This window comes from Odocoileus virginianus, chromosome 29 (assembly GCF_023699985.2).
Source record: "Odocoileus virginianus isolate 20LAN1187 ecotype Illinois chromosome 29, Ovbor_1.2, whole genome shotgun sequence".
In the NCBI taxonomy this organism is placed as follows: Eukaryota; Metazoa; Chordata; class Mammalia; order Artiodactyla; family Cervidae; genus Odocoileus; species Odocoileus virginianus.
In genome coordinates this window covers 26,561,437-26,575,801 of record NC_069702.1, presented here as the reverse complement: position 1 = coordinate 26,575,801, position 14,365 = coordinate 26,561,437, and the positions used below count along the sequence as shown (strand labels likewise).

The window sequence follows — 14,365 nt, the reverse complement described above, 5'->3', positions numbered from 1 at the left end:
CCTGAGTCATACTATTTCTCCAGTCTTACGCAAGTCAGGTTTTTCTGGTTGTTATTTACCTACTTCATTTTCCTGAAGCTTGTCTTCCCTTCATTACAGCGGATATGTTTGGGAGGTCATGCTTCTAAATGGTCTGCATTTAGAAGCAAGGGGAAATCTCTAAGCATTTAATTTAGACAATTACGCATGTATAGGAGGAGACAGAAACTCACATGAAGGGAAGGAGGAATTTTCCTTCTACTGCTGGTTGCTACAAATAAAGAATCATTCCTTTTTCTTTTAGGGAAGGGAGTTGGTTTGAAAAGTCAGTTGTAACATTGCTGGAAATCTGATATGGGCCACAGAGTACTTCTTTGCAAGAGACAGAGAAATGGACAAAATGCAAATAGAAATAAAATAGCACTGTGGGAATTTAATATATCAATTCTTTCTCTTCTACCCAAGAATAGGTTTATAAAGCATAAATATATTATTTGACTTAACTAGAATATACAATTTCCAAACTGTATTAGTAAAATTAACTCTATTTAGGTATATATGTAAATTCCATTATTCAGGAACTTTGGAGTAGTATATCACATACTATGGTGCTTCCTAGATGGCGCAGTGATAAAGAATCTGCCTGCCAATGCAGGAGACACAAGAGACATGGATTCAATATCCCTGAGTTGGGAAGATCCCCTGGAGTAGGAAATGGCAACCCTCTCCAGTAGTCTTACCTGGAAAGTCCCATGGACAGGGGAGCCTGGCGAGCAGAGTCACACAGAGTTGGACACTACTGAGCGAATGAGCACACACATCATATAGCAATAGAAATTCCCTATCTGCTTAAAATTAGTGAGTCTTCCTAACAAAGTATTTAAGATGAAAGTCTGGATTATTTAACCCAGGTCCTGAAAACCTGGGAAAGTAAAGTTTCCAGAGGAAATAATGACACACAACACACAAGCCAAAGACACCTTGTCATGAAGCATGGGTTGCTGGTGCCAAAAGGTTAACGATTACACACGTCTTCCTTTCAGTTCAGTTCAGTTCAGTCACTCAGTTGTGTCTGACTCTTTGCAACCCCATGAATCGCAGCATGCCAGGCCTCCCTGTCCATCACCAACTGCCAGAGTCTACCCAAACCCATGTCCATCGAGTCGGTGATGCCATCTAACCATCTCATCCTCTGTCATCCCCTTCTCCTCCTGCCCCCAATCCCTCCCAGCATCAGGGTCTTTTCCAACGAGTCAACTCTTCGCATGAGGTGGCCAAAGTATTGGAGTTTCAGCTTCAGCATCAGTCCTTCCAATGAACACCTAGGACTGATCTCCTTTAGGATGGACTGGTTGGATCTCCTTGCAGTCCAAGGGACTCTCAAGAGTCTTCTCCAACACCATAGTTCAAAAGCATCAATTTTTCGGCACTCAACTTTCTTCACAGTCCATCTCTCACATTCATACATGACTACTGGAAAAACCATAGCCTTGACTAGATGGACCTTTGTTGGCAAAGTAATGTCTCTGCTTTTTAATATGCTCTCTAGGTTGGTCATAACTGTCCTTCCAAGGAGTAAGCGTCTTTTAATTTCATGCCTGCAGTCACCATCTGCAGTGATTTTGGAGTCCCCCCCAAAATATAGTCTGACACTGTTTCCACTGTCTCCCCATCTATTTCCCATGAGGTGATGGGACCAGATGCCATGATCTTAGTTTTCTGAATGTTAAGCCTTCAGCTTCTTCCTTTATTCTTACCTTAATTATTAAAAGGCATTTTGATGTCCCTTATGTCGCTATAAGTGTCCTTTATTAGCAATATTTCCACACCTTGTGACCATGTGTCACCCCTGGTTTTTTTTTTAAGGCACACACCTAATCTGAACACCTGGTTTCTTTCATCATCCCTGTCATTACCTCAAATTTTAAATATGAATAACTTCTGTTCCATACTTATTCTTCTTACCTTCAAACTGAAAGATGGTTTCCATCAAGTAAGACATGATGGAAATTATGTCAAGCCAGGTAAACCTGCGTTAATTCTTCCCTTTAGAAAATTGAAACCCATTACATGATAAAGAGTAGATGTCTACATATTGGAGATAAGGAAGAATAGCAGATTAGATACAAATTTCATGCTGAAAAGGGATTTCTTGAAAAATAATTGAATAGCATTCAAGAACCTAAAACTTTATGAAAATAAAACTTGGATATCTCCTTTATTTTAATTTAATATTTAATTAAATTAATCATAATAATTATGAAAATTATTTAGCCATACAAAGAATCTGCCTGCAATGCAGGAGATTGGGATTCGATCCCTGGATGGAGAAGATCCCCTGGAGAAGGAAATGCCAATCCACTCTAGTATTCTCGCCTGAAAAATCCCATGGACAGAGGAGCCTGGCAGGCTACCGTCCATGGGGTCACAAGAGTCAGACACGACTTAGTGACTAAACCACCATACATTTTTCTCTCCAATTTCTCATTTTGAAAAGCTGGTTATTCTTATATACATAAATGCCTAGGTTTATTTGCAAAAGACACTTTTTCAAAAGCTTATTCATCTTGAGCACAGTAACTGCAGCTGCCATCACCCCACACGAGCGCCCTGACCCTTCACTTCTCGGCCATGCAGCCCATGGCCTTCCTGGCCTCTTCTCTGCCTCCTCTCCGCTTGCACCGTGCGCTTCGGTCATAACGCACTTTTCTGAACTCCTCCATTGCATCAGCTTCATTGTCAGGTCCAGAGCTCCTTTGCTTTTATTATTCCCGGCACCTGCACTGCATTTTTTCCTTCTTTCTTACTCCCTCAGACATTCATAAAATCCTGAAGCTTTTCTGTCACTTTACAAATATTCTCTGACCCCAGTTTGATTTCTGTTCCTCTTTGAAGTGCTCTCACAAGAACCAGAATTTATTCCCATCTTAGCAAGTTTACCTTTATGTAGCTTCCTTGGTGTTCTCATTTCTCTGACCCAGATTATAAGCTCATCCCATTAGAAAAATATACACAGAATAGGCAGTTTTCCCCATTTGACTTATCCTGCATAAGAATAGTTTTTTTCAAAGTTTTAAAAATACATTATAAACAACAAGGTCCTACTGTATATAGCACAGAGAACTGTATTCAATATCCTATGATAATCCATAATGGAAAAGACTGTATAAAAAAAGTATATATAAATGTATTACTGTACAGAAGTGATTAACACATTGTAAATCAACTATATGTCAATAAATAAAAATAAAATACTTAACCAGTGCTCTTAGGTTAATGCCCCAAATTTGTATCATTATCTGCTAGGCTCTATATGAGCTAGACTCCTCCCTGTCATCTCCTGAAACTCTTCCCTTCACTTCTACATGTCAGCCCCACTGACATTCTTTCAGTGTTTCAAAGAATTCATGCCAGTTTCTGCCTGGGGGAAATCTTATTTCTACCTCATCATAAACATCATTCCCCAATCAAGAACACAGTTTTTTCCCTACCTCTCCATTTCACCTGGAAAAGTTTGGTTCATCCTCTGATTTCTGGACTTGGCAGAGATACTCATATGCTCAACCTCAGTTAGGTCCTCCCAATACAGTCACAGTGCAGTAAGCATTTTGTTTGTAGAACATTTCAAGCCTTAGCTCAATTATTATGTAGGTAGTTATATTTATAATATAAATCTCCCAACTAGACTATAAGTTCCAAGGGATAATGACAATGGCTGTCTTTCTCAAGAAACTTTTTTGGTAAATCTCTCTGGGGAGTTTTTAGCATGTTTTGGAACAGTGAATAATGGAATTCAGAAAACATGCAATGGTTTGGAAATACTGCAAGGCAAGGATGAAGGGCTGGATCATAAAAGATCCTAGCTGACATGACAAAGAATTTATATTTTATCCTAAAGGCAGTCTACCAACTCAGCTAGCCAGGTGGCTAAAGACAGTCAAAATTCATCAAATGTTTATAAGCTGAAATGATCTAATCTATGTTTTAAAGAATAAATCTGGCAGCAGGTTATATAGCTAGTAATGTAGAGACTGAAATCCAAGAGACTTATTACAGTAGATTATAAAAAATGACTATATATATTTTCTTGCCTCATGGGCACATTCTCTTGGCAATGTGACTTGGCAATTTTTCCTAGTCTAAGCCTTTAAATTTGAACTTGACCATGTGACGAACTTGACCATGTGACTTGCTTTGACCAATGAGACATTCAGGTGTTACACTGGGGGTGGCTGGGACTTGACTGGAAAGTCAGAGGCCACCACATGAAGTAACCTTCATTGAAGCAGTGGATTTTAACCACATTTAAATCTCTTCCACCTATGTTTATATGTATAATATTCCCTACCCTCATTAGAAACTTCTCTCATTTCAGCAAAGATTCTCAGTGGTGCGTACTGGAATCATGAGGTGGAAGGAGGCATATCTAGTTTGACTACAGTTCTCAGGAGATTCCAACATACTCTGTGATAACAAATTGAAAATCATGCTAGTAAATTTCATGGATCAATAAATGAATAGTTAATGTAGTTGGGGAGTTAACAAGCACCACAAAGAAAGTAGCATTTAGCCAGATCTGAAAAGGAAGAATAAATATTCATTGGATGGAGAAGTGCAGGAATGGTATGTCAAAGAGAATAGTATGTACAAAGGCAAATCTTGTGTCCAGAATGACTGATTTTAATCCGTGAGCTCTTTGCTCTTTTATTTCTAAACAACTGAACACACTCTCTAATGTCTGAATTTTGCTGATAGGCATTATTTTAAAGGAAATTATAGAATATATTTTGCAGTCAACAGTTTAGAAAGAAGTCATTCAGATAAAATTATCATGATGATTTGTCACCTTTCCTCATAATATTCTTATTTTTAGGAAACTGCTTTAAAATCATCAAGTCATTTCCATGTAAATCTCATTCCCTAAAGTAAGTTCCATACAAGTAACAACAGGATTTGAGGATTATTTTACTTGCCTCCATTGTCAGTTTCAGTAACTCTAAAATCATGTTGACCTTATGAAATTTAATCTAATCATGGTTTTGTGACATCTGTTCAAAAGTCTCTCATGAAAGCATCAATATCAATCAAGATCTAATTCCTGATTCCCATATGTACAGAATTTTAGTATCTTCCTTAAAACACAAACATACTCCCGCACAGTAAATAGGTTTATGAATGAAATTATTGCCTTAAAATTCGTCTGTAATTCTTCTCAATGGAGCACATAGAATACCTTTTCTCACACATAATAGGATTAATCTTTAATAGCATCATCTTCTGCAAACAGGTGCAAACCCTATTTGCCCTCAGGGAAAGACCAGTCAATGAGAAGTTATTCTGGTGATGTAATGCTTGTTAACTTACTCTTTCTCAAACATGATTGGGGAAAATGCTTTTCAGAGCATCAGACAGGTATTGAACTTAGCTCTTTCTCACAAACATGTCACTTAGGACAGCCTTGAAATAGTTATGCAAAGTAATTAGACTAAGAGAATTTCTTTTAAGCATTGAAATCTGTACCCATTGGCATTTGCCAGTGATAATTCCTCATTTTTCTTGAGAAATCACTTACTTTCATATCCTGGTCCTTATGTAAATAGAAAAGAATAAATTAACATTAGCCAGCAGCATCAAAACTTAGCAGTTCTTTCTCAGATATAGATCCTAATTAAAATCAAATCAAAAACAATAGAAATCTTATATTTTTTAAAATCAAATTCAACACAGTCTGCCTCTCATGGCTCTGTACTAATTCCATTTTCATACCTGCCTAGTTATGTCAAAGATAAAAATATCTGAAATAAGTATTTGAATAAAACCACATGTGTTCACAGTGATGTCATAAACTTCTGCCTAGTGATAATTTACAAGGCTCTGTTGATACAACTAAATGCTCATGGAGATCCAGAGAAGTCTTCACCCAGGACAGGTGAAGACCCATCACATAATCTTGATTCTATGAAGTGATAGGACAGGATAGATATATGTTGGTTACCATAATAAAGTGTGCAGGACAGAAGACATAGAGCTACACATTTCAGGCAGGTATTATTTCATGTGACAGCGTATTCTCATTCCCTATTCCTCCATCTCAAGCCTCACTTTTTTAGCAAAAGAATGCAATAGTAAGCATGTTGTGAAAAACAATTTCAAAGAGGAGGGTCATAACACCTGAGCAGACCAGTGGTTTATCTGATCTGAATTTCACCCAAGAAAGAAAGCAACTCAGACTGCTAAGCCAGCTGAAATTTAAGTGCTGACATAATTCAAAGATGATGAACTCTGAGTACTCATAGTAAAATTGGAGGTAAATTACTATATTAGAACTTCCCCCTTTTTGTTTCTTTTTTCTTAATATCCTCTTAACCCTTTGAGAAAACTGAGTTGATTTGGGGCACATGAGCCTTTCTTGGAGCTTTTCCACTTGTTCAGGTCATGGTAATACAGTTGCATTGGGATGAGGTGGAATTATGGAAGCACAAAATGATTCAAGCCTCACTGTGAATAACGTCTCTACCATATTGGAGAATGATAAGTCATTTTAAGTTCAGTGAGCCACACTTTCTATAGCTATTGAAATGATAATTAAATATCAATTATTAAAATGATGTGTATATAATTCTTGGGAAGTAGTAAGTATTCAATGGATACTGCCTATGGTTATTACTATCTTTCTACATAAAGATCATTTCAAGCCACTTCACTTGTCAAAGTTGAAAACCAAATTATATAAAAAAATGATTGTATACCCAGAATGGATTCCCAATTTTGTCTGCTTCTATCTTTTAACTATGAAATAAACCATTTTGTTTTCCATTGAATATTTACTTTGATCTTGATTCTTCAGTTCAGTTCAGTAGCTCAGTCGTGTCCAACTCTTTGCGACCCCACGAATCGCAGCATGCCAGGCCTCCCTGTCCATCACCAACTCCCGGAGTTTACTAATATACCATATTATGCCATAGTATTCTATTTTTATCTATTAATATTTCAAAGTCAGTGCTTTACAAATATATGATTTTACATGCTATCAGTATAAATAATAGCAGTACAGTACATTTCTTCTAGAGATCTAATTCAATTTTTAAAGACATTTTTCTCTAATCCTATAGAAAAGGTCCTGGAAAGCACTGTTCATACCATCAAGTTAGCTTATTGGAAAGTGAAAAATGCAGTTTGTCACCCTTCAGCAACTTATGTAGCTTGAGAATTTCAGTAAATTAACTAGAACTAAATTATTTTGATGCTGTCTATATCCAGTCAAAAACACGGACACATTCCTGCAAATTGATTTTAGATTTTAAATTTCAACAACTATTTACTTCATGTTTTCATAACTTACTAAATACCTCACCGGTGCATGGAGAAGTTCTAAGATTAAAAATGACAATAATCACCCCAAAGACAGTTTCTGCCTTCCAAGGACCAGTGTCTAATTAAAGGAATAGCACACTGTGCTAAATTTCATAACAGAATTTGGTAAAAAGTGACTGGAAACATAGATGGTAGCACTTTTAATTTAATGTTGAGGGGGAGAATTTTTGAGAAAAATTATGAACAGGTAACATTTTATTGGCTTTAAAAGAATAATAAGGAATTGTTTATTTGGATAAGGTAGCAGTATATTTCAGGTGGAAGGAATAACAAGAGCAAAGTAAGAAAGGACCGAGAATTCATATTGATTTGTGAATTGACTGTTGACACAGCCTAATGTTTCAGCAGAATAGAGTACTTTGGATTGAATTACGGCCAGGAAAGGACATGCTTCCTGTATAGAGGCACATTTTGGAAAAACAAAATATTATCTTCCAAATCACAATACTCTTATCCTTTCTTTGTTATATACTATGAGACGATTCATGATATACACTAGCTGGCTTTTTTGGTGTGTGATGTCTTCAAGCTTATCTGGACTTTTCTTCAAGTAAAAGAATGTTATTCCTTTGCTTTTCCTATGATTAGAAAGGCCCAGGTGGAGCGAGTGGTAAAGGATCTGCATGCCAATGCAGGAGACATAAGAGAAGTGAGTTGGATCCCTGGGTTGGAAAGATCCTCTGGCATAGGAAATAGCAACACACTCCAGTATTCTTGCCTGGAAAACCCATGGACAGAGTCAATCTTGCAGGCTTCAGTCCATGAGGTCACAGAGTCAGGCATGCCTGAGCACACACACACACATATGAGTAAAAAATTACAATATACTAATACACGTAAGGTAAATGCAAATTTTACAAGCCGTATTTCAAAAAGGCAATGTAAATTGTACAAAAGATTTAATTAAGATTTAGAAAACATCTACTGATTTCATTTATGTAGAAGCATCTAAGAGTAAACTTCTAAAAGGCAATATATCTAAATAGCATGTGATTAATGAGGTCAGAGTATGCATTAAAGTATTGTCTCTGCTAACCTGTATTAAAAGAGTTACCTGGGAAGACTTCATTTTTCTTATTCACACGGTGAAACACTGAACCAGCAGGTCAATTCATGAAGCCACTCACCTGTAATATTGTGGGTGTGAGAACATTCTTAAATAAAACTTGCTGAAAATTCTCCATCATTTTCTTTGAGTATATTCACTGAAGAAGAAATCTTTATTCATACCTTAGAACAGCACTGTGTGTATTTGCTGAGTTAATTTTAATATCTTTAATGTTTTTATTAGACTTGCACTGGAATGTATGATCCACATGTACATGATGCTGTTGTTATAACAAGGCTTTCCTGATGGCTCAGGCAGTAAAGAACCTGCCTGTAATTCAGGAGACCAGGGTTCAATCCCTAAGTCAGGGAGATCCCCTGGAGGAGAGAATGATTAACTGCCACAGTATACTTGCCTGGAGAATTCCATGGGCAGAGAAGCCTGTCAAGAGTGTTTTAATTTAACAGATGGTGCTAAACTGTCTGTATCCTGTCTTCCCTTTAGAGACTAATATCATCTATTTTAGAAATAGTTAACTGGAATTACACATAGTCGTGTCAATCACTGGAAAAAATCAGCTTTCATTCCAATCCCAAAGAAAGCCAATGCCAAAGAATGTTCAGACTACTACACAATTGCACTCATCTCACATGCTAGCAAAGTAATGCTCAAAATTCTCCAAGCCAGGCTTCAACAGTACATGAACCAAGAACTTCCAGATGTTCAAACTGGATTTAGAAAAGGCAGAGGAACTAGAGATCAAATTGCCAACATCTGTTGGATCATAGAAAAAGTGAGAGAATTCCAGAAAAAACATTTATTTCTGCTTTATCGATTACACCAAAGCCTTTGACTGTGTGGATCAGAACAAATTGTGGGAAATCCTTCAAGAGATGGGAATACCAGGCCCTCTTACCTGCCTCCTGAGAACTCTGAATGCAGGGAAAGCAGCATGAGTTAGAACCGGACATGGAAACATCAGACTGGTTCCAAATTGGGAAAGGAGTACATCAAGGCTGTATGTTGTCACCCTGTTTATTTAGTTTATATGCAGAGTATATCATGTGAAATGCTGGACTGAATGAAGCTCAAGCTGGAATAAAGATTGCTGGGAGAAATGTCAATAACTTCAGATATGCAGATGACACTACCCTTATGGCAGAAAGCAAAGAAGAACTAAAGAGCCTCTTGAGGAAAGTGAAAGAGAAGAGTGAAAAAGCTGGCTTAAAACTCAACATTCAAAAAATGAAGATCATGGCATCCAGTCCCATCACTTCATGACAAATAGATGGCAAAACAATGGAAACAGTGACAGACTTTTATTTTCTTGGGCTCCAAGATCACTGCAGATGGTGACTGCAGCCATGAAATTAAAAGATGCTTGCTCCTTGGAAGAAAAGCTATGACAAACCTAAACAGCGTATTAAAGCAGAGACATTACTAACAAAGGTCCACTGTCTAGTCAAAGCTATGGTTTTTCCAGTAGTCATGTATGGATGTGAGCTCAGTTCAGTTCATTCAGTCGTGTCCGACTCTTTGCAACCCCATGGACACCAGGCTTCCCTATCCTTTACTATCTCCTGGAGCTTGCTCAAACATCCAACCATCTCTCCTCTGTCATCCCTTTCTCCTCCCACCTTCAGTCTTTCCCAGCATCAGAGTCTTTTCCAAATAGTCAGTTCTTCCCATCAGGTGGCCAAAGTATCAGCGTTTCAGCTTCAGCATCAGTCCTTCCAATGTTTAGGGTTGATTTCCTTGAGGATTGACTGGTTTGATCTCCTTGCAGTCCAAGGGACTCTCAAGAGTCTTCTCCAACACCACAGTTCAAAAGCATCAATTCTTCGGCACTTGGCTTTCTTTATAGTCCAATTCTCACATCCATACATGACTACTGGAAAAACCATAGCCTTAACTAGATGGACCTTTCTTGGCAAAGTAGTGTCTCTGCTTTTAAATATGATGTCTAGGTTGGTCACAGCTTTCCTTCTGAGGAGCAAGTGTCTTTTAATTTCATGGCTGCAGTCACCATCTGTAGTGATTTTTGGAGCCCCCCAAAATAAAGTCTCTCACTATTTCCATTGTTTCCCCATCTGTTTGCCATGAAGTGAGAATTGGACCATAAAGAACGCTGAGCGCCAAAGGATTGATGTTTTTGAACTACGGTGTTGGAGAAGACTCTTGAGAGTCCCTTGGACTGCAAGGAAATCAAACCAGTCAATCCTAAAGGAAATCAGTCCTGAATATTCATTGGAAGGACTGATGCTGAAGTTGAAGCTCCAGTACTTTGGCCACCTGATGCAAAGAAGTGACTCATAGAAAAGACCCTGATTCTGAGAAAGATTGAAGGCAAAAGGAGAAGGGGACGACAAAGGATGAGATGGTTGGATGGCATCACTGACTCAATAGACATGAATTTGAGCAAACTCCGGGAGTTGGTGATGGACAGGGAAGCCTGGTGTGCTGCAGTCCATGGGGTCTCAAAGAGTCAGACATAACTGAGCAACTGAACTGAACTGAGTCAACCATGGGTTACAGGTTTTCTTTTATTAACTTTTTATTTTGTATTGGAGAATAGCCAACTAACAATGTTGTGATAGTTTCAGGGCTACAGCAGAGGGACTCAGCCATATGTTTACATGTATCCATTATTCCCCAAACTTCCGTCCCATCCAGGCTGCCACATAACATTGAGCAGAGTTCCCTGTGCTATACAGTAGGTTAGATTTTCATTATGTAACACTAACTGAGCTGCGTGAAGTTTTACCCTACAGTGTTGGCCTCGTGTTTTTTCTATACACATTCAGTATCATATACAGAAGTGTGTGTATGTGTGTTATAGTCTGCTTCATTGTAAAAATTATTTGGGGATGCTAGAGTTATACATGTAATGTAGAAAAATTCAGTGTATTCTGTTAATTAAGCAAAGAAACCCTTGGACTGAGGTGGCTCTAATGCCCCCGCTGTCTACGTAAGCAAATCAGAATCTAGGTCTGGAAATGCCTCGAGGTTACAACATGGAAAGCTAAGGACAACCTATCACAAATAGCCAACTAGGCTATAAAGCTGGGCATTAACGCTGTAACTAATAAGTGGTTTTCTTGCTTTGTTTCTACCTTTTCTCTGTAAGTTGCTCCTGTTGCTGAAAGCTTTCCAACTCCTTCAGGTTTGGTGCTGCTGGATTTGACTCCATTTTTGCACAGATAAACTCCTAAGTTTTAAAATATATGCTTCAGTTTTTACAGTTTTAACAGTTCCATATGTTTAAAGATATGAAATTCTGAGAAAAAATAAGAAATTTTTCTGTTTCCTCCATCAGCTGTTAAGAAGAAGGCTAGCTTTATCACTCCAGTTCCAGGAGGCGTGGGACCCATGACGGTGGCAATGCTTCTCAAGAACACCCTTTTGGCAGCTAAAAAAATCATTTACTAGATCACATGAAAGAATAAAGCAAACTGAAGTCATGCTATATATTTATTTTACAAAAGGCAAAAATCTTTATATTTTACTACAAAACTATTCCTACATTGTATTTATTTTTTCATGGGTGGAATCATTGTGGATCAGATGATTCACACAATCTTATGCATTTCCTGCTAATATTTACTGGAATATTTTGAATGGATTTTGAGTTTTAGGAAAAAAGAAAACAACTGCAATGACACTTTGGTAACAATTGCTTGTTTTGTGAATATTATTTGTTCATATTGTTAAAACAATAAAGGGCTCATAACAAATGCATATATTTTTGACACAAATATCACAGTGTGTCTTTAACAAATGTTTTGTCAGCCAAGTGGGCTCCCTTGTAAAATGTAATTTAGATTTTGCCATAATCATACTCAATTTTATATATATTTTATATTCTATATCGTATGCTGAAAGAACAATAGCACTAAGTTGTGTCCAACTCTTGTGATCCCATGAACTGTAGCCTGCCATGTTCCTCTGTCCATGGGATTCTCCAGGCAAGAATACTGAAGTGGGCTGCCATTTCCTTCTCCAGGGGAACTTTCCCAACATAGGAATTGAACCCAGGTCTCCTGCATTGAAGGCAGATGCTTTACTGACTGAGCTATGCGGGAAGCCCATATTGTATGCTGAGAAAGAGCAAAAGAACTTACTTGCTAAAAGATAAAATATTAAGAATAAAATTTTGATTTCATATACTCCCCAAATGTACTCCCCAAGGCATACTAGTGAAAAATTATGCCCCATTCGAGGAAAGAAAAATGTGCAAGGAACCCCAAAAATGGCATGCTAGTTGGAAAGGTATTGATTATTTCAAATTGTGAATGACTATTTGACATAGTAAAAATGCAATAAGAATATGTTAGGCTTACATGTAATTTCTTTGTTCTCCTACAAACATATTTGGATAATACGTTCCACAAATCTAGAAATCTAATAGCAAAATAGGACACAATATGCCACAGCTAATCCTTAGGATATGACTAAAAGCCTACTGCCTTGTTGCCCACAGTTCTTTTCTCTTATGGCATTTGGTTCTCACAGTAGATGCCATGTTTTTAACATAATTTAAATTAGAAAATACATGTGATTGTCAGTTGAAGGCTATTTGAGACTACCCTGGGCATATAATTGTATTGCTGTCATGCCCAAATCTCAGTGTGTTAATGTACCAATAATGATTCTTACCCAATGCATGTCTTTATTAGTATGTACTCTTAATCATTTGTGTGAAAATAGACTAGATGTTTATAATGAATAGTATTTCAACGTATAATAAAATCAGTTTGGAAAGAAATACGTGTCTTCTTTTTTCCTAAGCTGTAGGTTTCCTTGTTCATATACTCGTTATCTATTTCTTCACTGCACACTGGGGAAAGGTACAAATGTCTCAAAAAGGAAAGAAAATGTTCTGTAGCCCATTCCACACTAATCTTGGTGATAACCTTGATAGTAGTTTATTTTTTTTTTAATTTTTGTCTATTTTTGGCTGTGTTGGATCTTCGTTGCTGCACAGGCTTTTCTCTAGTTGTGGCAAGTGGGAGCTCCTCTCTGTTGCAGTGTGGGGCTTCTCATTGCAGTGGCTTCCCTTGTTGCAGAGCATGGGTTCTGGGGCGTGCAGGCTTCAGTAGTTTCGGCTCCCGGGACGGGTTCAGTAGTTGTGGTGCACAGGCTTAGTTGCTCCGCAGTTTGTGAGATTCTTCCTGGACCAGGCATTGAACCCGTGTCTCCTGCATTGGCAGGTGGACTCTTTACCACTCAGCCACCAGGGAAGCCCCTTGATGGTAGTTTAGAATCTAAGATCCCAAGCAAACATGTCAGAAAAGCCCTCATTAATATTTAAGTGCCCCAAATTCCCAAAACGAACAATGACTATTGCAGTGGGGTCAAGACTATCACAATAGAAGAGATTGAATCAACTCCAAATATAGCTGTAAATCAGTGGATTTACAGGCAATGAAAAGAGTGAGGGGATCAGTAGGTGGAAAATTACTAAGAGAGCTCGATTAGATATCAAGGCTGGAAGGATTTTTGTTAAACTACCTCACCAGGATTCTTGTTAAAGTTAGGCCGATATAAAGGGTGGGAGAGTAGGAACTTAATCAGATACGGCAAGAGTACAAGGAACAGGGCAGGGGGATTCTCCATAAACTAACTTAACAGATTTCTTTGCTAAAACTGTGCTCAACAGTCTAAGTTGATGCCTAGTTAAGAAAAGGACTCAGAGGAGCCTAGCTAAAGTTTGGTCAAGAAGGAGGCCTCTGTCAACACATAAAGTCAACACATGAAGTTGGTTCATCTGTATCATAACTTTACTTATGCATATTATTTGGGGTCTATAAAAGATAGATATATGATTGTCTTGTGAAGGAGATTTGTAAAAGTTCCCTTCTCCTACAAGTAAGGGATTAGTGAGGACTGAATAATAATATGAAGACATGGAGGTGAGAATGAGCTTAGCAAATACATATGAAAGCAAGGGCAAGTCAGACTGAA

The 14,365-nt window shown here is 37.8% G+C and overlaps 1 protein-coding gene across 3 annotated transcripts in view; it reads left to right on the top strand.

Annotated features, from left to right (window-relative positions):
* The window catches only part of MTHFD2L (methylenetetrahydrofolate dehydrogenase (NADP+ dependent) 2 like), a 146,286-nt gene extending 133,120 nt beyond the window's left edge, over positions 1 to 13,166 (top strand). For all 3 annotated transcript variants that reach the window (XM_070458299.1, XM_070458300.1, XM_020884858.2), the window contains one exon: positions 11,718 to 13,166. In XM_070458299.1, coding sequence (XP_070314400.1) covers positions 11,718 to 11,830 — 113 coding nt within the window. In that variant the 3' untranslated portion in view covers positions 11,831 to 13,166. The remainder of the gene's footprint in view (positions 1 to 11,717) is intronic.
* Positions 13,167 to 14,365: the final 1,199 nt, after the last annotated feature.